Source organism: Mustelus asterias, chromosome 3 (assembly GCF_964213995.1).
Source record: "Mustelus asterias chromosome 3, sMusAst1.hap1.1, whole genome shotgun sequence".
In the NCBI taxonomy this organism is placed as follows: Eukaryota; Metazoa; Chordata; class Chondrichthyes; order Carcharhiniformes; family Triakidae; genus Mustelus; species Mustelus asterias.
The window spans coordinates 113,222,203-113,243,991 of NC_135803.1; the positions used below are offsets into that span (position 1 = coordinate 113,222,203).

At 40.8% G+C, this 21,789-nt stretch overlaps 1 protein-coding gene across 1 annotated transcript in view; it reads left to right on the forward strand.

Moving 5' to 3' along the window:
- rybpb (RING1 and YY1 binding protein b) overlaps window positions 1-13,245 on the forward strand; it is a 93,597-nt gene extending 80,352 nt beyond the window's left edge. Inside the window, exon 5 of the mRNA XM_078209446.1 lies at window positions 9,368-13,245. Within this exon, the coding sequence (XP_078065572.1) occupies window positions 9,368-9,620 (253 nt within the window). The 3' untranslated portion in view covers window positions 9,621-13,245. The remainder of the gene's footprint in view (window positions 1-9,367) is intronic.
- Window positions 13,246-21,789: the final 8,544 nt, after the last annotated feature.

Below are 21,789 nucleotides of genomic sequence, written 5' to 3' on the forward strand. Positions count from 1 at the left end.
CCTTCTGGCAATTCTCTCAAAAAAATTCTAAGTGCAAAATTCAGTAGATCCCGCTGCTTTTTTCAGCATGAATCTCCCACATCTGTGCACCATAGAGAGCCCTAGTGTGAATCTTGTTAAAAATCAGTGGGCGGAGCCTATTCCCACTGGAGAGATGGGCCACAGGCTGAGCAGACCACTGCACATGCGCTGATCTGTCAGCACAGAGATCGGTGCATGTGCAGTCGCCCACGCTGCCGGCCTCCCGAACAGTGCCCAGCATAACAATCCCCTTTTGCTGCTCTACCGAACCCACTGGCAACGCGCAGGGGTGCACCCCCTTATCCGCGACCTCCTGGGGGCCTTCATTCCAGCGGGGTTAGGCCTCCAGCTCCCCATTAGTGGGGAGCTGTTGTAAACCTCGCTGGAGTGAAACACTCCTGGCGTGGGGGGGGCTATTGAGCCTGGAGATTTCAGTCCGGGTTGGCTAATCAGACTTGAATGGCAATTTTAAAGATGGACATCAGCTCTGCGCCGATTTCTGGCATGGAGCTGACGACATCAGAAATCCGGTGGTCGGAGACACGCGATGTGGCGCCCAGCGGGAAGCCAGCTACACTGCCTAGCACAGTGGGCTGGGAGAATCGCTCCCAACAACTGGTCATCTGTCATTGTTGAGATAGTGTGTGTAAATTGACTGCAGTTTTGATAGTGAAGAATTTTGGAATATCCAGGGAATGTAGAAAGTGTTTTATAAATTAAAATTCTCAATGTTTCCTGCTGCCATTAACTGAACTCTCAAACTGCATGCATCTTATTTTTTAGAAAGCTAAATTAGTGGCAATACCTCCAAGGCTATTTGAATGACTAAATCATTTCATAACTTAAACTTCCATGGTGAGAAGAAACTATTAGCAGATTTTCCCATTTTGATGGTGTGGAAAAAAACTACTAATGGACTTCCCCTTTTTTTGCACAACTGGGAGAAAAATTAGAACAATTAGTGGTCAGTTGCTGCTGGGGAGAGTGCAAGCAACCCAGTGTGACTTCCTTCCATTTTTTTCTTCCTGCAGAAAAGGACCAATGTTCCACTTGTTACCTCCCTCTGGTGGCCTAGATGCAGGCTGGGATGTTTCGCGTTGTTGAAATTCTTTGACACTTTGAGCACATTTTATTTTTATCATTAGTTCACAAATTGCATTTATTGGTACTCTTTTTTTATAGAGAAACAAAATCCTTACTGATTTTTGTACAGCCAAATTCATGGAATTGTGGCTTGAAAATTGTAAAAGATAATAACCTTACCTTTCGAGTGAAGGCACAGCTTCTGAAGAGTTGATCACCAAGTTTCTTGTGGTTGAAAAGTGACCATTTTTGGGAGAACAAGAAATGAAAACAAGTTAATAACTTATTAAAAAATAATACAAACAAACTTAATCATATGAAATTTTCAAACCAACCTTTTGGAATTTGTTAATTCAGGGGATGTGAATGTTGCTGCTCGGCTAGCCTTTATTGCCCATCCCTAATTGCCCTTGAGAAGGTGATGGTGAGCTGCCACCTTGAACCACTGCAGTCTGTGTGGTATAGTTATACCCACAGTGCTATTTCTAGGAAAATTGGGGAAAGGTCCATGGGATGAAGAATCATTACATTAATTGTTTGAACGTATAAGTTGTGAAATATATCACAATGGAGTACTTTGGAGAGCACCCTTGTTTGCACTAATGTCTGGTTATGCAGTAGGTATCGAAACATCACAAACCTGTCCTCTGGTGGATATATTAACTTATTTTCATATTAGTGATTTAACTGATCATGAGTCCTGGGTTTAAAATTTTGTAGGTTTGACTCCAACACTAGTGTTTCTGTTTCACTTAGTCATAACTTTTCAGGAAGAGAATGCAGTATTTGGAATGAGGATTTAAACAGGTTCCAGGTGTTTTTGGGTGAGACATTAAGTTGAGGTCCTTGATGCAACAACTGTCCTTTTACCTCCTTTCGTACTGTCTAGGGCCACAAACGTTTCTTCCAGGTGAAATGGGGATTTATTTGTACTTGCAGCTCAATATTGTATTCGCTGTTCACATTTGATCTTCTCTACAGTGAAGTGGATTGAGTAAATTGTGTCAAACTCCTCTGCTCAGTACAAAAAAATAATGCTCAACTTCCAGTTGTTTCTCCCTTAAATTCTCTATGCCATTCTCACTTGATTTCATAGTTCTTAGTCTCCTACACTGCAGGTCAAGTACAATACAAGCTCACACAGCACATCATATAGTACCTATGTTTTCTTTAGGAACTTCACAGTCTTCAGACCTCAACATTGAGTTCAACTGCAGGTCATGTCCACTGCTTCATTTTCTTGGACAGCAAATGTTCTGGGGCTGACAGCTCCAGAAGGAGCTCCTTTACATGCAACTCTCTTTAGCCATTTTTTCCCCCTTTCTCTTGCAGTCTTTTCTCTTTCACTGTGTAAGTTCCTCTGGTTCTGATAATGGACAGTAAGAAGTCTCACAACACCAGGTTAAAGTCCAACAGGTTTATTTGGCAGCACTAGCTTTCGGAGCCCCAAGCTCCTCCTCCAGGTGAGTGAGGACTCGTGTTCACAAACGGGGCATATGAAGACACAAACTCAATTTACAGGATAATGGGTGGAATGTGAGTCTTTACAGGTAATCAAGTCTTAAAGGTATAGACAATGTGAGTGGAGGGAGCATTAAGCACAGGTTAAAGAGATGTGTATTGTCTCCAGACAGGACAGTTAGTGAGATTTTGCAAGCCCAGGCAAGTCATGGGGGTTACAGATAGTGTGACATGAACCCAAGATCCCGGTTGAGGCCGTCCTCGTGTGTGGAACTTGGCTATCAGTCTCTGCTCAGCAATTCTGCGTTGTCGTGTGTTGTGAAGGCCGCCTTGGAGAATGCTTACCTGAAAATCAGAGGCTGAATGCCCGTGACTGCTGAAGTGTTCTCCAATTGGAAGGGAACACTCCTGCCTGGTGATTGTTGAGCGGTGTTTGTTCATTCGTTGTCGTAGCGTCTGCATGGTCTCACCAATGTACCATGCCTCCATTCTGATAATGGACACGTTTTGGCCCGAACGACAATATAACTGTTAGTTTGTAGTTACCCTAGCCAAATGACCGATGGTCATCCCGCAACCAATCCTGCTGTTTATTTTCCTTAGAGCATTGGATCTCTTCTCAAATTTGACTTCCAAATTATTGGACATCAAGGCTACAATTATCTACTGGTCTATGCTGTAAGACTCAGCTATTGAGTCCCTGATCCACAATTCAGATGCTTAAATTTTAAAGTAACTTTGTCTAATCTACAACCCAGTCCCACCATTGCATTTACCTTCTGAGTTTATGACTGTCCTACTGCTTTTTTAGCTTCAGTCTGGTTGTTTGCCAGAAATTTACTATCCTGGTTTAAAGTTCATTTCTCTCTCGTCTCTGGATCTTATGGTGACCACCATTTTGCTGGGCAGAAAAATAATGATGATTGATTCTGTCCACTCTCTGGATTATCTGTCCCAGAGAAATACCTCCAACAATGCCCTGCCCTTCAAATAGCTTCTGGGCTCAGTAGCCCTCGGGCGCTTGTCTTCAAACCTAATCACCAATATTCTAAGTTCACTCCCCAGCATAGGACTTCTGACTTTAACTTTAAACTCCCTCCTCATGTTTTTCTCCCCTGTTTATTATCAGGTTGTTGCTATATAACCAGGCCTCTGTAATCTTGAGTTCCCATTTCCATTTGTGTGCTCATTGTCTTTCCTTCGTCCAGTTCAACTTTTCCCTCCCAATGCTGGACCTGTGGACCCTACTACTTTAGGCCAGTTAGTTTAACATTTATTATTGGCAAGACACGAGCCAATCAAAGAGGAAATAGCTAAATCATTTAGGAAAGCTGAATATAATCAAACCTAGTCAACATGGTTTTATGAAAGCTAAATTATGTTTGACAAATTTGCTCAAATTCTTTAGATGTAGTGTATTTAGATTTCAAAAGGCATTTGACAAGGTGCCGCATAAGAGACTGGTGCATAAAGTAAAAGCCCATGGAATTGGAGGAAGTGTAAGCATGGATTGAAAACTGGCGGTGACATAGAAAACAGAATTGGAATAAATGGGTCCTTTTCAGAGTGGAAAGATGTACCTGGTAGAGTACCACAGTTCTTGGCCCACAATTGTTCACTATTTACATTGGTGACCTAGAAGAAGGAACAGAATGTAAGGTTTCCAAATTTGCCGATGATACAAAGATAGGTGGAAGGGGGTGCTATGATTCTGCAACAGGATATAGCTAGATTGGGTGACAGGGTGAAAACCTGGTAAATGGAGTTTAATGTGGCGAAGTGAGGGGGTCATGCACTTCAGTAGGAGGAATCAAAAAGCATATTGTCTAAATGGAGAGAGATTGTAGGTGAGTGAAGTACAGAGGGATCTAGGTGTTCTTGTGCATGAATCACAAAAAGCCAGCAGGTAGGTCCAACAACTGGTTAAGAAGGCAAACAACATTTTGGCCTTTATTGCAAAAGGGTTGGAGTTTAAAAATAGGGAGACCTCACCTGGAATACTACATATAGTTTTTGGTCCCCTTACTGAAAAATGGATATAGTAACATTGGAAGCAGTCCAAAGGAGATTCGCCAGGCTAATTCCTGGAATGAGTGTTGTCCTATCAAGGAAGACTAAATAGTCTGGATCTGTATTCCTTGGAATTTAGAGTGAGGAGCTCCATTCTTCTTTGACCTTCATCAGAGTTATGTTACATGCAGTAAAAATAATGCAAGCTTGTTTAGGTTTAATATAAGAGTATCTAATTCTTACATTAGTCGACAGAAATATAAAGTTCTGTTTATTGCCATTTTTGGTAATTGTCAATAAAGCATATTTTCTTCTATATAAGACCCTGAGGGGACTTGACAGGGTAGATGGTGAAATGTTTTCACCAGTGGACGAGTCTCAACCAAGGGGACATAGTTACAAGATAAAGGTACGGGTATTTAAAACAGGTGCGTAGAAATTTTTTCTTCTCAGAAGGCGGTGAATCACAGGAATTCTCTTCCCCAAATTGTGGTGGAGGCTGGATCATTAGAAGTATTTAAAGTGAAGGTGGATAAATATTTGATAGATCAAGGACTGGAGGGCCATGGGGAAATGGCACAGAAAAGGAGTTGAGGCTGGCATAGATTAGCCATGATTGTATTGAATGGCAGGGAAGGCTTGAAGAGCCTGGTGGCTGCCTCCTGCTTCTATTTCTCGTGTACTGGATCAGTTTTTATTGTCCCCTCTGCATACTCCTCCAGGATGTCCATGAATTTGTGATTACAACCTTTGGTGTTCATAACCTTAGCTATACCTTCAACCACTTACCTCACCCAAACTTCTGGCAGTGTGGCCCTCAGCAAATCAAGACTCTGCACCTTATAAGCATCTAACTTTTGCTCTTATTTTTCATATAACACTTTTAAAAAGTATTTCTCACCAAGATAATTTCACTGCTTTCCTCCCTTAGCCTACATTGAGCAACATCTATTCCTTGTTGATTTCGACCTCCATCTCTCCCTATCTCACTTCAGGTCCTCTTTTGAACTCTGCTTGTCCAGGAGGCAAGCCTCCCTTGACCCAATTTTTCATAAAACTGCTGGCCATCAAACTTCCCTTTTCGGGCCCCATGTTGCCTCATGTCAACTCTTTATCCTAGAGTCTGTATTGGTGGGAAAAGCAAAAGACGATGTCAGGGGGACCGAGAAAAAGATACAAAACCGAGCAGGGGCTAAGACAAGGCCCTGTTTCTCACTATGCTTGATCTCAAAACTGCCAAAGTTGAAACCATTAAACTGAATGGTGGTACCATGTATGTTATTATGGAAGGGCCTCAAAAGACTGAAAAATTTGGACGTTTGTTTTTGGGACCAAGGTGCTCAGCTACAAGGCCTGCATCCTCAGCACCTAACTTGCATCCACCAAGAGAAAACATCCATTTCTGGTGTCTATGATGCATTCCTGACATCACCTGGAAAGATAGTTACCCAGCGAAGTAGTGTTTTTCTGGAGCAAACATGCTAATGCTAATCAAGCTAAGAAGGCTTCCCTGACTTGGACATGTGCACAGGATGGAAATGGTTACATCTCTAAGGATATATTGTACATGCCAAGAGACCAGCAGAGCATCCAAAGTTCCAATTCAAGGACACTATCAAAAGAAACATGAAAGTTGTCAACATCAATCATGACAAGTGGGAATTTGCCAACATGATTCCAGAAGCTGGTACTTATCAAATTTGCACCGCACTTTCTCAGATCTTCATGTTTGAGCCCCTTCAGTCTGGATTCTCCCCTGCCACAGTACTGAAATAACCCGCATCCAAGTTCACAAATATCATTGTGATCATGGAAAACGATTCCTGTTTGACATGGTTGGACATGCCATTTTCATCCAACCCTCTGCTCTATCGGTAGGACCATACGCACCTAGTTCCATTCTCGCCTATCTGGTCATATCCCGAGATGTATCTGCAATGGCTTCTCTCTCTGCTTTCCCACCATTGTCTCTGAAGTACCCAAGGATCTGTCCTGGGAATGGGTGGCCCATTTCTCATCTACATACTGTGCTCTTGGTGGCAACCTAGTGTTATCTTAGAGACACGCGATGAGCTTCCTATTTGTTCCATCACAACTGCCTGCTTATCTGCTGTTGAAAACATCATCCATGCTTTTGTTTACTTCAGACTTGACTATTCCAATGCTGTTCTTGTTTACATTGATTACCAATCTGGCAATGCTTTAAACTTTAAAAATCTCACCCATGTTTTCAAATCCCACATGGTCTCACTCTTCTATCTGAATAAACTCCTCCAAAGTCTCTGTATTCTTCTGGAATTGAACCAGCAGAAACAGGAACACATCCCTGATTTTAATTGTTATTTAGCTCTGGAATTCCCTTCTTAAGCCTCTCTACCTCTTTGCTCCTCCTTGTTCAAGACATTTTTTTGAAATCTACCTCAGATCAAGCTTTTTTGACATTTGTCCTAATATCTCCTTGTGTGGCTCTTCTTTTGATCACTCTTGTGAAGCACTTTAGGATATTTTCCTACTTTAAAATAAAGTTATTGGTCATGTTTCTGCTATAACCATTTACAAGTTTCCTGGACCTTTTTTTGTCGTACAATCGCCTCTGCCTTGCATCCTATCTCAGACTTTACACTCTTTTTTCTGGCTCAATACTTGCTTAACTGTTAATGCTTTACTACTTGTTCTGATGAAAGATCTGGTGAAATGTTAACTTTTTGGATTTTTCTGCACCACTGGTGCTGTCTCACCTGCTGAGTGTTTCCAGCATTTGCTGTCTTTTACTTTAGATTTCCAGCATCTGAAGTATTTTGCTTTTGCTCTGTCTGCCTTTTCAGGTGAAAAGTAAGAGGTCAACCTTGACCAAATTGCCAAAAATAGATTTAATCTGGCCATTATCAATTATTTGTGGAACCAACCTGTGCACAAGTCAACTCTCATTTGCCTATAGAATGAGGAATGATTACCCTCAAATACCCTTTTGTGAAGCACTTTGGGGCATCAAGAAGGCAAGAAAGGCACTATACAAATCAAGTTGATTCTTATCTCTGCATTTTACACGTTATCAATATCTTTATTGTAGATGCACAGCTAACTTCTCTGCACATTCGCACAAAATAGCATTTCACTATTAAAGATGCACTATTCTTAGTTTTGATGAAGAATTCGCCTGGGATTTCCGTTCTTCCAACAATAGAGTTAGGTAATGAAGAGTTTTACAATGAGGTTCAATTGCAGTCTTCTGAAATGCTAATCATAAAATCCCTACAGTGCAGAAGGAGCCCATCAAACCTGCACCGACAACAATCCCACCCAGGCCTTATCCCCATAACCCCACATATTTACCCTGCCAATCTCACTGACACTAAGGGACAATTTAGCATGGCCAATCAACCCAACCTGCACATCTTTGCACCGTAGGAGGAAACTGGAGCACCTGGAGGAAAGCCATGGGGAGAACGTGCAAACTCCACACAGACCATCACCCAAGGCTGGAATTGAACCCAGGTTCCTGGTGCTATGAGGCAGCAGTGCTAGCCACTGTGCCACCATGCCACCCAAGTGTACATTTCCTGCAGATTTTGCACAAAAATAATAATTTAGTGGAAGTATGTGAACCATTTCAAACTCTCTCACTCAATGTAAAATTTGCCCTGAAAAGAGCAGTTGCTAAGAGTTCCTTAGCAGAAATGGTAAGCCTTGATGTTTCAGGCAGCATCCTCTCTGTCTCTTCTGGAGGATTAAGTGCAACAGATGAAAGAGATGGTTATATAGAATGGCAGATGGGAATATTGGTGGAATCTTATTGGTACCGTTGTGTTTTTAATAGGTCAGTACATGTTAATGTTCTTGCTGCTGATTGATTGACGAATTATTAATGTTCTTGCTGCTAATTGCCATCTATTCTGTACAGTTGACCAATGTGTTCCTTGAGTAAATGAAAGCGATGTCACTGAGAAACTAATCATCTTGAGGGACAGTATGATTTTGTTAAGTTTCCATAGCCTCCCTGACATTTTGTGTACCAGTGAGTAATTGAGTTAAATCCAGAATTGGACCATTTGGATGTGGTGGTTATGAAGTTGAAGGTACTTTTACAAAAAAAAACTTACTTGCCCCATTCACTGTGTTTGAAGTGGGTTTAATGTTTCTTGCCTCTGTATGGTCTGCAGTCTGTTTCCCCATTGTAGATGAATTGCATGGTATGCTGTATATTCCTAGTTTCTTATGAGATGGTTTCTTGTCTCTGTGGATATGAAGGATGGATTGAAGCTTCTTCGATGAGGTGTTTCAGACCTTTGTGGCCACTAGCTTGAGTATACTTTGTCGTCTTTGCGAGGTGGAATTGTTGTATGGGAGGCTAATTCATTGTCTTGAAGTAGTTATGCAGCAAGTAACAAGTAAGCGTGTGTTACACTCGTGCAAAGAAAATCCATTGCATTGAAGTGTAGATTTAATACGGCAAAGTTATTGTTTTGGTGTTTCACTCACCTCTGAGTAACTCTCAGTAGAAGAGCCTACTCCATGTTACTGCTCTCACCATGAAAACCTTCAAACGACTTGAGGCAAACATCGTTTCCTTCCTTTTAAAAATGACGGTTTAAACAAAAAGGTAACTTTTCATATGCAAATTAATTGATGCCTTTTATGAGCATTGGGAAGCAGTTGCCATAACTTTAACAAAATGTTTAATGTTACGACGCAAGAAGTTGCTTTTTATAAAGTTAGTAATGTATACTGTGCAAACAAATTCATGTTTGAAATGATCCTTGTTCCATATTTATTTAACATGTTTCTGTTGCAGGCCCAAGCTGAAAAACGTTGACAGAAGTACTGCACAACAGCTTGCAGTGACAGTGGGCAATGTTACAGTAATTATAACAGACTTTAAAGAAAAAATACGTTCCTCTTCCACATCATCATCAACAGTCACATCCAGTGCTGGATCTGAGCAACAGAACCAAAGTAGCTCTGGATCAGAGAGCACAGACAAGGGTTCATCGCGTTCCTCTACGCCAAAAGGTGAAATGTCAGCAGTAAATGATGAATCCTTCTGAGCTTTGCCAGGCTCCAGACCTGCACATGCAATGTGAAAAGTATGAATGAATACTTTTGACATTTTTTATGTATTCCCTTGGTTTTATATTTTCCTAACAATCATTTATAATGGATGTGCTCCTGAATCTACTTTTTTATAAATCTGCTGTGCACAATTTCCATGTACATTATGTATTTTGTTACATTTGACTTTTATTTATTACATTTGCAAATTCCACCCTTTTCAACATATACCTTTTTGTAAGTTTTGTTGCCAGCAACTATGCTGAATATTAGCGATTTTAGAGATGTTAAATGTCTAACTGGTTTAAACAGAATAAATGGTTGTTAGAAACCAACACATAAAACACTGGTGCTTAATACACTGTGAAATAAATGCAGCATTCAACAGATAAGATTAGGACAGTGCATTCCAGCAGAGATGATCAAGTTCTGCAAACTATTGTAATGAAAGCTGTCTTGTCCTCAGGATTGTTAACTCTTCAGAAGCAGAAAAGGCTGAGGAGAAGTACACTTGAGGCAACTGAACAATAAATAGCTGGATTAGTTCAGTGTCTATTAAGCAATAGATGTGGGTTCCTCCTTACACTTACCTGAAAGCTGTGTCATTGTGTGCTATAAATGTAATTACTCTTAATGCTGTAGTTCCCACCTAACTAATCTAAAGATGCAGTGCCTCAACTGGAAGCATGATTTAACTTGTTTTGTATTAACATATAAACTAAAGCAGCTTACCTGTGGGAAAGAAAAACATTTAACAGTCCAAGCTCGATGGCAATCAAATGAAGAACCCCTTCATGTGCATGTTGCATTTGGTTATTGGTACTTGATTTTTACCAAGGAAGTAGATATCAGCAGTGCATATATGTTCAAATGCAGCATTGATTATTACTGAAAGATGCATTTAGTTTCTGAAGATGGGATCATTTTGAAACTCTATTCTCACCTTCAAATAAACTGCTTTAGTTCTACTTCTACAGTAAAAATGTGATTGTGATGTGATTTGACACATTTAGTATCCACCTTCGGTTTTTGCACTTGCTAGCAATGTTTATGTTACTTAACTACTCTTTCTACATCTGTACAGTTGAAGCCAAATCTGCATTAATCCAAACAGTAATGGGAGATAAAGTAGGAGCTTAATTTGGAAAGTTATGCTGAATTTCTTGCCATTCCTTAGAATAAAACTAATGTGCTTTTGTTACAGATATAATTAACAGAAAATTTCTAACCATGTATGTAAGCAAAATTGTAGCTCAGTGTTACTCTTGAATCTACATTGTTCATGGCCATGCTGGGTATAGAAGACCACTAAATCGTGGAGAATTTAATGGAAAATAACCAGGCAGACTGCTGTTTACAGGATTCATGACTTTTTGTATGCTTGTTTGTCATTTTTTTAATGCCTGGCTTTGGTGCTCCATTTTTCAAATCAGTTTTTAATTCTTGAGCAATTTAGGTTTCGAACACCCTGTTTTCTGTTTTGTTCCCTACCCCCATTTGTAAAAGGTACGTGTTTCTCTGTTATCAAATGACTAGCTTCAGTAATGGAAGCAGTGTTCCATTCTTGACGATATACTGGGATGCTTGCTGAGAAAGAACAACCACCACTTCATTATAAAATGAACCGTCAAGTCTGGTGTAATGGCACAACTTATGTGACCAGTTACACTGATAAATACCAGAGAATATGCTTCTACAGACGCCTTGTACCTAGCAATCACTTGACATCAATGCATACATACATTGGACAGGTTGCTTACTAAGTATTATGAAAGATTGCTTTTACATCAATAGTAAATGTCATGGGGCAAAATAAGTGGGTGTTGCCAATTGAGTTTCATGGAAGGAACTTATTCTAAATTTCAATTAACATGTGAACCACTTATTTAATACTAAGTGGTATTTGTCTTTTATGGAATAGCTAGTATATCATACAAAATACATTACATAATGTATTGAATTTTAAATCTTCAAGTTTTGATGTGTTAAAATTACATTTAATCATATATTAAGTTTTTATTTGATATTGTTGCTAACAGGAAGAGATTCCCATTGTTCTTTAATATCCAAGTGTCAGGGTGGAGAGGTTTTGGGTGAAGGATGAGGAGTAATATGTGTATTACAAAATGCAAGCTCCAGGTAACAATCAGTAAATTATTCCCTTATTAAGACTTGCGTAAGTCCAGACTGATTTATCTTTGTATGAAATGATGCACTTAGATTTTGCAAACTTTGATATTTTTCTTTCTTGTATATTGTATCTTTGGAATTTAATACTTCTCTGTGCAGTGTTAACACTTTAATTGCTTGAAATGAAGTTTATTCAAACTCGGTTTTAAAATGTTTAATGCTTCAGTTAATATTGTGATCTAGGAAGGTGGTAAACTTGTACTGAAGGATGAATTTTACTTCAAATATGATGGCCTTACATAGGCATATGAACACTAGCTGTACAGATAATTTAACATCAGAGTGGAACATAAAGGTTAATAAATACCACACTGATGCTGAGGCAGGCATAAACTGAATGCAATTTTCATGTAATGTAATGAACCCGCAGTCTATTGAAGAACTATTTTCATTTGGTTAGGTGCTGTCCTTTAGGGTATTACCCAGCTTCCTCCGTGCTGCTTAGCCTAGTTTTTTTTTAACTTAGGACCTGACAGCTTTTCTGCAGTGCCTCCTGAATTGAAACTACACAGCCAAATAGGCATGTTGTTGATGACTTGGAAACAAGTTGCTATTTTAATGTTATATTCTGTAGACTGAATTGGTGCACAGACTTTTTTAACAGTCTTTAAAGCAACAGTAATTCTGCAAGTTGAAATTGGTAAAGTGTTTAAACATAATGAGCCACTTTCAAAGTTAATACGACTTGTATAAAAACATTTCTAACTATTTCTGGAAACTCATATTATTGGAAAGAGTGGCACTTCATCTGCCTTACCAAAAATATTTCAGTCTACTTTTATAAACTATTGTAACTTAAATTATTGAAAAATGTAATGTTTGCTGGAAATATTAAATGCTTGTAAGTAACTTGAAAGGGTTCAAGAGCCAACCTTTAGAAAATGACAACGAACTGAACAGTTTTTTAATGCGCAAGCAGTTCTGTTCTTGTGTATGACTTGTAACCTTTATTTACTGTGTAAAGATGGTTACATTGTTATTTCTTAGCTTTGTTCATTGGATACCCACATAGAATGCTTGTTTAAAGTGGCATAACATAATCTTGTGAATTTTGTTATTGTATTATACAAGGTATATTTTCATTTGCCCAGAAAGATGTCCTGTATAATGCTTTGGAAGTTTTTTGCTCTGTAAATTAAATAGGGCTGACAGCGTGCTAGATTTGTTTTCTTTAATCTTCATGCTGATGTGTTCATGGTGGTTTTGTGAGCTGGTAAAATTATTTCCAGGTCTTAAATGTTTTGGGGACTTTATAATCTACACTGCTTTTTGTCTAGCAAATAAAAGATGTTAATATATTCCTGTTACTGGCATGTGCACGAATATGTTATTAGAAGCCACTTTATTATTTCCTTCTTAACTGCTTCAAATAGAAATGTCTATTTATGAATTCTGCTTGTAGTTTTTCACAAATAAAATAGTTTAAAAAAAAATCTACTTGGTTTGTTTCTTTTTTGGTAAGAACCCCAAAACCCCCGTAAAGATGAAAATTAAACCCAACCAGTGGCACTGAAAGAAGGCATCTTAGATTTTTAAAAAATCATTCATGGAATGTGGACATGGATGACTTGGCCAGCATTTATTGCTGATTCCTAATTGCCCTTGAACCTGAGGGACAGAAGGGCAGTTAAGAGTCAACCACATTGTGGGTCTGGAATCGCATGGAGGCAAGACCAGGTAAGGATGGCAGATTTCCTTCTCTAAAAGGACATTGGTGGTCATTGCTCTTTTTGTTTTGTTTCTTGTGAGCTGCAGCATCAGATATATTCATACTCATTTCCAGTTCTGTGTCCTGTCAGAAAATCCATAGTACTTTGGCACAAAATGTGTTGCCACTTCCTCCACATTAACTTCACAAACACATTGGTGCAGCTGCCCATCTTTTCTCTACTCTCCCCAGCTATAATTAAACTTCAATCTTGTCCTGTCCCTATTTCGGACAATTTAAGTGATGGTGATATGCTTTTGGAAATGCAATGTAAGTTGAATTTGCTGTAACTGAAATTTGTTTGGCATAATTGACTGTTGAACACAAATCCTCACTTCCAAAGAAATTGAGCACTGTGATCAACCATCAAAGAAGGAAAATTATTTGCAGGTGTTTTGTGTAAAAATAAATAAAATGTAATTATCATTTATTTTGGTTCATATAGGATCAGTTTCTCAGGTCACTGCTTCACACTTATTTGTGTTTATGGTAATGAGTGTCATTTTACAGGACAAGTCACAATGGGCCCGATTTTACCAACAATTTGTGCCCGTTTTCGGGCGTGAAACCGTGGTAAAGTCGGGTGTGAGGCCTTTATCGCGATCTGCACCCGCATCCGAGCAAATCGCGACTTTACCGACACCCGCGAGTGGCGCGGATCTGTTCCGTGCCCAGATCGGGCGGCCCGACAATTTAAAATGCATTAGTATGCATTTAAATTGATTTAATTACCTGCCCGCCCAACTCTACCATCAATTCCCACTTTACCACCTTCTGTTCCGTTCCGGATCTGCGCTTTTAGAGACCTGCTAAATAAAAATCCGAAGCCGACGCTGCAGCTTCCGAAGAGCAGGGTCAGAGCCTGCAATGGCTCTGACCCAGATCATCCTCTGGGCTGGGGGGAGGAGGATGAGGTGGGTCAGAGCATCCTCGGGGGGGGGGGGGGGGGGGGGCAGGTCAGATGTATCTCGGAGGGGTGGGGGCAAGAGGGCTGATTGTTGTCTGGTGGTGGGGGGAGGCCTGATCGCTCACTGGTTTGGGGGGGGGGGTTGGCGCGGATGGATCTCTGGTGGTGGGGCAGGGGTGTCCGCTGCCAGTCTGCGGGTGATCGGTGGGGAGGGAGAGGGGCAGGGGTGTCTGCTACCACTCTGCGGGCGATCCCTCCCCACCGGAGGAACGAATCCCTCCTCCCGGAGTGATTCAAGTCCATGATTTTTCATCTGAAACATTAACTCAGTTTCTCTCTCCGTACGTGCTGCCTGAGTATTTCCAGAATTTTCTGTTTTAACTTCCAATGTGCAACATTTTGCTCTTCTATCTGGAAGTTAGTGCCTGTTATGTTCTGTGTCTTGCTATTTGGAGGAATATGGCTCCAAATATTCTGGAATCCTTTTGATGCCTCATCCAAACGTTGTGATGAGTCTAGGCGGTGACCGCTGCCAAGCTTTTTATCCAGCACAGCATTGTAACTGCGCTCAACATTGCTCTCTGAGTGTTTTACATGTTTAAAATTAACAAGTTAAGGTCACTGGATATTGATCAGAAGCAGGAGTAATTGAATGAATGGTTTTTGTTCAGTTTAGAATAGAGAGACTGAAGCCCAGTCTGGCATCAGCTGGAGCTTGGACTAGGGATCAAATACAGGGATTTTATGATCTCTGCGCCTCATGTAGCAGGCCATTTACTTACTGATTCATACTCAGGCAGCACGTACGGAGAGAGAAACTGAGTTAATGTTTCAGATGAAAGATCATGGACTTGAATCACTCTGGGCGGAGGGATTCGTTCCTCTGGTGGGGAGGAGGGATCGCCCGCAGAGTGGCAGTGGACACCCCTGCCCTCCCCCCCCCCCCCCCCCCCCCACCAGAGATACATCTGACCCGCCTCCTCCTCCCTTTCTTCCCCCCCCCCCCCCAGAGATACATCTGACCTGCCTCCTCCTCCGCCCACCCCCCCAGAGATGCATCTGACCCCCCCCCCCCCCCCAAACAGAGGATGATCTGTGCCAGAGAGCCGCTCTCTCCGCTTTTTTTCTTTCCCGACACGGGCGCGCTTTTTCAGATTTTTTTCGAACTGCGCATGTGCAGTTCAGAGCTCCAATTGTTCCAGCAGTGCTAAGCCCCGCCCACAGCACAGATCGGACTGGAGCCGGCTGAAAGCGTATGAGCGCGTTTGAATGCCGATTCCAAGGTCAGATCTGTACTGCGCCCAGATTCAGCACTTAGAATCAAAATGGTAAAATCGGGCCCAATATGTCTCTACTGTTGCTTGACAGACCTGATAACTTTATAAGTAAAAATGATGATGGGAATATTGTCTACATGGATTTTACGAAGGCATTGATAAAGTACCACATAAAAGCTGGCTAACAAAATTGAGGCTTGTGCAGTAGGATCAGTGTCCAGTTAGATAAATTGGCTTAAGGGCAGAAAGTAAATCATGGTACATGGTGGTTTTTCGTACTGAAGGGGAGTAGACCGTGGTGTTCTCCAAGAGTCAGTGATGCTACTGCTTTTTTTTGGCTATATACGAATGATTCGGAACTTGGCAAATTTTTAATTTGTGTTCTGTAGACTAGCAGTATATGGCAGATATAATTCAGTACAGAGACGTGAGATCTATTTTGATAGAAGGGTGCAGAATGGTTTGAGGGATGGGATTTAGTTACAAGGTTTAAGTTATATCAGATGGGGTTGTTTTTCTTGGAGCACAGGAGATTGAAGGAAGATTTGATAGAGGTGTATAAAATGATAAGCTTAGCTAAGGTAGACAAGAGAAAAAACACACCCATTAGCTGATAGTACAAGGACTAAGGACATGGATTTAAGATGTTGCAGAAGGGATGCAGGGAGAATGTGAGGATGAACATTTTTATGCAGCGAGTGGTAATGATCTGGAACTCTGCCCACAAGTGTGATGGAAGGAAATTGAATGGATGCTTGCAATAAACTTGCAGGCCGCCTGGATCGAGCAGGAGCGTGGGATGGATTGTTCCACATGAAACTGGCATAGCCTAAATGGGCTGAATGGCCACCTGTGTTGTAAGTGACTTATGGGTGGAATTATCCCATTTCAGACTGCGGTGGCAGGTGGCTCTCGTGGTGCTTGTTCCACCAACCAGATTAGTGGGATCGTGTGCTTGGAAACTCATTAATTATGCACATTCCCCTATGGGTCACCTGGTGGGCCAGCAGCTGATTCCTCCAGCCAACATCAACTCATGGGTTCGAAGGTCCTGGTGCCATTTTTAAATACACACTTGTGTCACTCTTTCTCGCCCAGCTCTCTTCAGACCATGCAGAATGTCAACCCAGAGGGAAAAGGCTAGCAGCCTCGAAGTCTATTCCTTGATTCAACCACCGTCCCCTGAGTCCAACACCTGGAAGGTGCCCATGACCCACTTGGACATCTACCCAGTGCATCTCAAGTCGTCTTGTATCCCTTTCCAATAAACAATGTAATATCCCTTTTGACCCCCCATTGCAGCCTTGTTTGGGTCCAGCTACCCTCCCCTCTGTTTTCCATTATTCATAATCCTTCTACACCTCCTTGCTCGTCTGCATGCCATTGAGAGCCCTTTTCCCCACTCTGCGTTTCCCCTCCCCTCCCCCATGTGTACTGCCCCCCCACCCACATTTCCTCCTTGCCTTTGTTAGGCCCTGCCTCATGTCACACCCTATCCCTAATCGAACTTTGGACCTTTGTTGTGGTGGCTGCATGAATCCCATAGCACAGGCCTGACAACGCGAAAGTGTGACATCAGGAGAGAAGGAGACCCCTGTACTTCCCAACCGCAGTACTGATCAGACTCGATGACACAAGGAGTGCTTGTGGGTCCAGCGGCACGGTCTGCCTTGGCAGATTAGTATATAGCTCATCAGCAGCGCAGTACTATGGCAGAAAGTTGTTGCACTCACCCCAAAGTCTCCGGCAAACTGAGGATCACCTTGTGCATACCACTCGTTAGTGATTGGGTTTGTCATTGATGTAAACACCCATTGGCATGGTACAAGATTGAAAGGTCTGATGGGATGACACTGGCTGGCTGTTTTAATGAGCATTCATAATATGGAAATTATATTTGAGCCACCTGCCAGTGCAAAGAGTGCCCCAACCATTGGAAGAATTGCAATGTGATTTTACGTTGGCGGCTTTCCGATTTTTTTTTTTGGCTTCTGCCAAATTCTCTGCACCTGCCTGCCACCAAACCAGTCATGAGTTAGCTCCTTGTAGTGTAATAATAATTGCATTTATATTGTACCTTTTATGTTAATGGCTAGAAGCATTAACTTTTGACTAACAGCGGGATGCCATGGGCTGCCAAAAATAGTTGCATTTTTTGCGCATTTACCTGAGCTGAAAAATTGCAATCCAACTCCTGATGGGAGCAGCAGCCTTTGGTCTTCAGCAAAACAATCTCTGCAGGCCCCAGCACAGGAGGGCTCTAGCCATGTCCCCTTATGACAGGCCAGACTGGGAATCCACGTTGAGGTTCAGCTTTGAAACAGCAATTTTAATGTGAAGACAGATCAAAAGGTTTCCCTCCTATTAGAAGGTATGTTGATTTTTTTTCAGTTTTTTTGCAATTTCTTTTAAGCAGTTAATCCTATTATTGGCTCATTTTAAAATGTATTTTTTAAGTTTTATTCAAGACGAGTATTAATATGTATAAATGAACGTAGATTTTGTCTGTTTTAGATCTGTGAAACTACATTTAAATCTGCATTATATAACTTTACATGTGGCATGTTCAAGTGTTTCAAGTTAGAATATGGAAACTGAAAATGTAATTGGGAAGAAGAGAAGTCCGAACTTCTCAGGCGATGATTTGGATACCTTATGAGGTTGAACAAAAGAGAGTTTGCTGCTTTTTGGGCTGTGGAAAATCTAAACCACCATGTGTTTATCATTAGTATTCTTGTTTACTTCATTTATAATTATCCTGTATTTAACTGTCCTGATGTTTAAATAAAGCATTTGTATAATTTCATATTTCAATGTTTTTTAGTATTTCAGTAAAGCATTAGTAGAATTTTGTAAAGTTTATGGGAAAAAATTAACAAAAATGTTAAATACAAAGCATTGATACCATGTTAACATTTAACTAAACATTTTACTTTAGCAGCTGCACTGATATTTCATTTGTTTGCCTCATCTTTTCAAATTTCTTGCAATAGATTTTTTTCTCGAACACACCGATCAATATATTTTTTTACTTTAACACAACAGCTCTTTTGTCTCTGCAAACAAGGAGGTACAGGGAGGGAAGGATCAGGGAGGGGGGTGTGGTTTGGACATGTTAATTATATATTTTACATGTGGCCTGACTCTTATCATGATCTCTGTCCCTACTTCGAAGCCTCAAAAGAATTGCAGTGATTTTAAGAAGGCAAGCTAAAAATGTGATGTACCAGCGGTGGTGGACCATGACTCCAGATTCTCAATCTACACTGGACTCCGCAATGCCCATCAGGTTACAGGAGACTTGCATATATGTCATCTTAAGGAATATTTTCCTAATACATTTGAATTAGCCAGGTTACTTTCATCCCACTGTAAATGTAGAACTCCTATATCATATACCCTATATCTTAAGAGGTTTCTAAGGATCAACATTGCATCAGGGAAACTCTAAAAATTGGGATAAATAACACTGCTTAAGCTACATTGTAAATTCCAAATGGACTTTATCTGAAACTTATTACAGACACAGCTAAGCCACTTTAATTACATGAACATACTTTTTACTGGAATTGACAGTATGTCATGACAAAGTTGTAAAAATTATTTTCAAGTCTGTCACTTTGTGCATTACATATATTGTAAACACATTTACAAAAACATTAAGCCACCCAAAGAATGTCTGCTGCCTCTACTCACTGCAGTTAGAGTAGGAAAAAAGTGTTAATAACTAATTCGAAATACTCCCCTATCATCAGGGCAAGTAAGGGAAGTTCGGGAGAGATTTCAATGCAGCAGTTCAGTCATGACAGCTTTAAAAAAGTGATTGGAGATTTAAACATGGTGCACATGTCCGTGCATCAGGATTTCCATATTGTCCCAAAGTACATGTGTGTGGTGCACAATCCCTGTAAATCGGAATTCCGACCGATATGGGCCATTCTCTTTGTATTTATATTAAACTGGGTTTTTTTTTGAAGTGCAGAAACTTGCCACAGCAAATGATCAAAAAGTCAGTACAAAAATTTACCATCTGCCCTTAAGAATTCCCATTTTGTATTTTATTGGGAGGGAAAAAATGCGCCAGTAATTTTGTTTTGTTTCCAGTATCTGGTAAGCATTGTAAATGCATGTGTAAGTTTTAAATTTGAACGATGTTGGACTTTAATTGCTCTTTTAATTATAGATGAAGGTAGATTTTCCCAGTTCTCTTAAACTAAAACATACTAGTGAAAATGTTGATGACTTTCACAGTGTGATTAACTTAAGAACACACAATGTCGCACATCCTCTTTAAAGCTTGTAGGGATTTCATGGAGGATTAAATATAGTCTTTCACGTAACACAATATCAGTAAAATGTGAACTGAACTAAGCTCTTGACATTTGTGGATGTTTTCCAGATTACTGTGGTTTGTCTTCTATGTGCTAAACCAAAGAAACTGACCTGAGTAGTGAGTAACAGAATGTATTGCCATGTCGTGCCTCTTCTCTCTCTCAGGCAGTCCCTCAGAGTCAAGAGTGACTTGCTTCCATACTAAAAATGAGTTCTCAAGTGACTGAGGAGGCAAATGCGCGACCTACATTCTGTCACAGGTGGGGCAGATGGTGGTTGGAGGAGCGGGTGGGTGGAGTGCCCGGGTTACCATGCGCTCCTTTCACTGGCTTCAGATTGCTTTTGGCGATGAAACTCGGTGTTCAGTCCCTCCCCGAGTGCTTTTCCTCCATTTGGGCAGTCTTCAGAGATTCCCAGGTATCGGTGTGGATGTTGCCTTTTTTTTTTCAAGGACGCTTTGGAGGCCTTTGAAGTGTTTTCTCTGCCCCTCTGGCCATCCCCCTTGGGGCTCACTTGCCCTGTCATAGCTCCAAGTAGAGTGCTTGTTTCGTGAGTCATTTGTCAGGCATGCAGACGATGAGGCTGACCCAGCAGAGCTGATCGAGCATGGTTCAGTAAGGAGGGGATCCATTCTTGGAAAGTGGAAATCGTAATCGTTCAGTGAATTACAGATTTTCCATTGACCATTTCTACCACAAGAACCTCAAAAGTGGTAAATAAGTAAAATTTGTACAATTTAAATATAATGGAAGGATGCATGAATCCATATTCAGTGTCTGAAATTGATATATCTGAATAGAAAAGACAGATTTTTCCTTGTGGCATGACTTTTGTGTTCAGTGAACAGATTAAGCTGCAGGGTATTGAAGCTTGTCAAAGCCCAGCTGCTCAGTACATAGCCTGCCAGATGATGTATTTAAACGTAGATTTTTATTGCTAAGTATGCTTGGCTTATAGCACAGAGGCATATGCTTTACTTGTGTCACTTTTAAAGAAGTGTTGCTGTGCCTGCCAGCATACACATTTGGGAATAAGCTGGGTACTGATCATTTAGTCTGTCAAGTATTGGAGAGACTTTTTACTTTGGGGATGCAATGCAAGTTGGCAAAGATCACTGTGCACGTAGCTTTGTGACCCCCCCCTCATTTCTTTTACTGGAATCGTTGACTTCATACTTGTGTTTTACAAACATTATCAAACTGCATTAGTTTGCTAGACTTTCCACTTGTGCAAGCACTATAGACAACTGATCTTGTGAAGCAGCACAAGTATTGTTTCACAGCTACAATTTTCTCAAAAGTAGATATTGGTAATCATTCTGCTGTAGCCATAAACACTTTCCCTGGACCCATCTTTTGTTTCTTATTCTCTTTCTGCCGTGCATCATCATTGCTTTTGTTATTTAATCTGTCCTGCCTTTCATCCTATCACCATTCTTCTTTCATAGAATCATAGAATTCCTACAATGCAGAAGGGGGCCATTTGGCCCATCGAATCCGCACTGACCACAATCCTACCCAGGCCCTATTCCCACACATCCACCCCGCCAATCCCCCTGACAGGGTCAATTTAGCATGGCCAATCAACCTAACCCGCACATCTTTGGACTTTCTTTCTGACTCAGCTCCCTTTTACCCTGGCTTTTACTTATAAACTGTTAAATCACTAACTTTCAGTCCTGATGAAAGGTCATCGATCTGAAACATTCATTCTGTTTCTCTTCACATGTACTGTGTGGCCCGAGTGTTTTA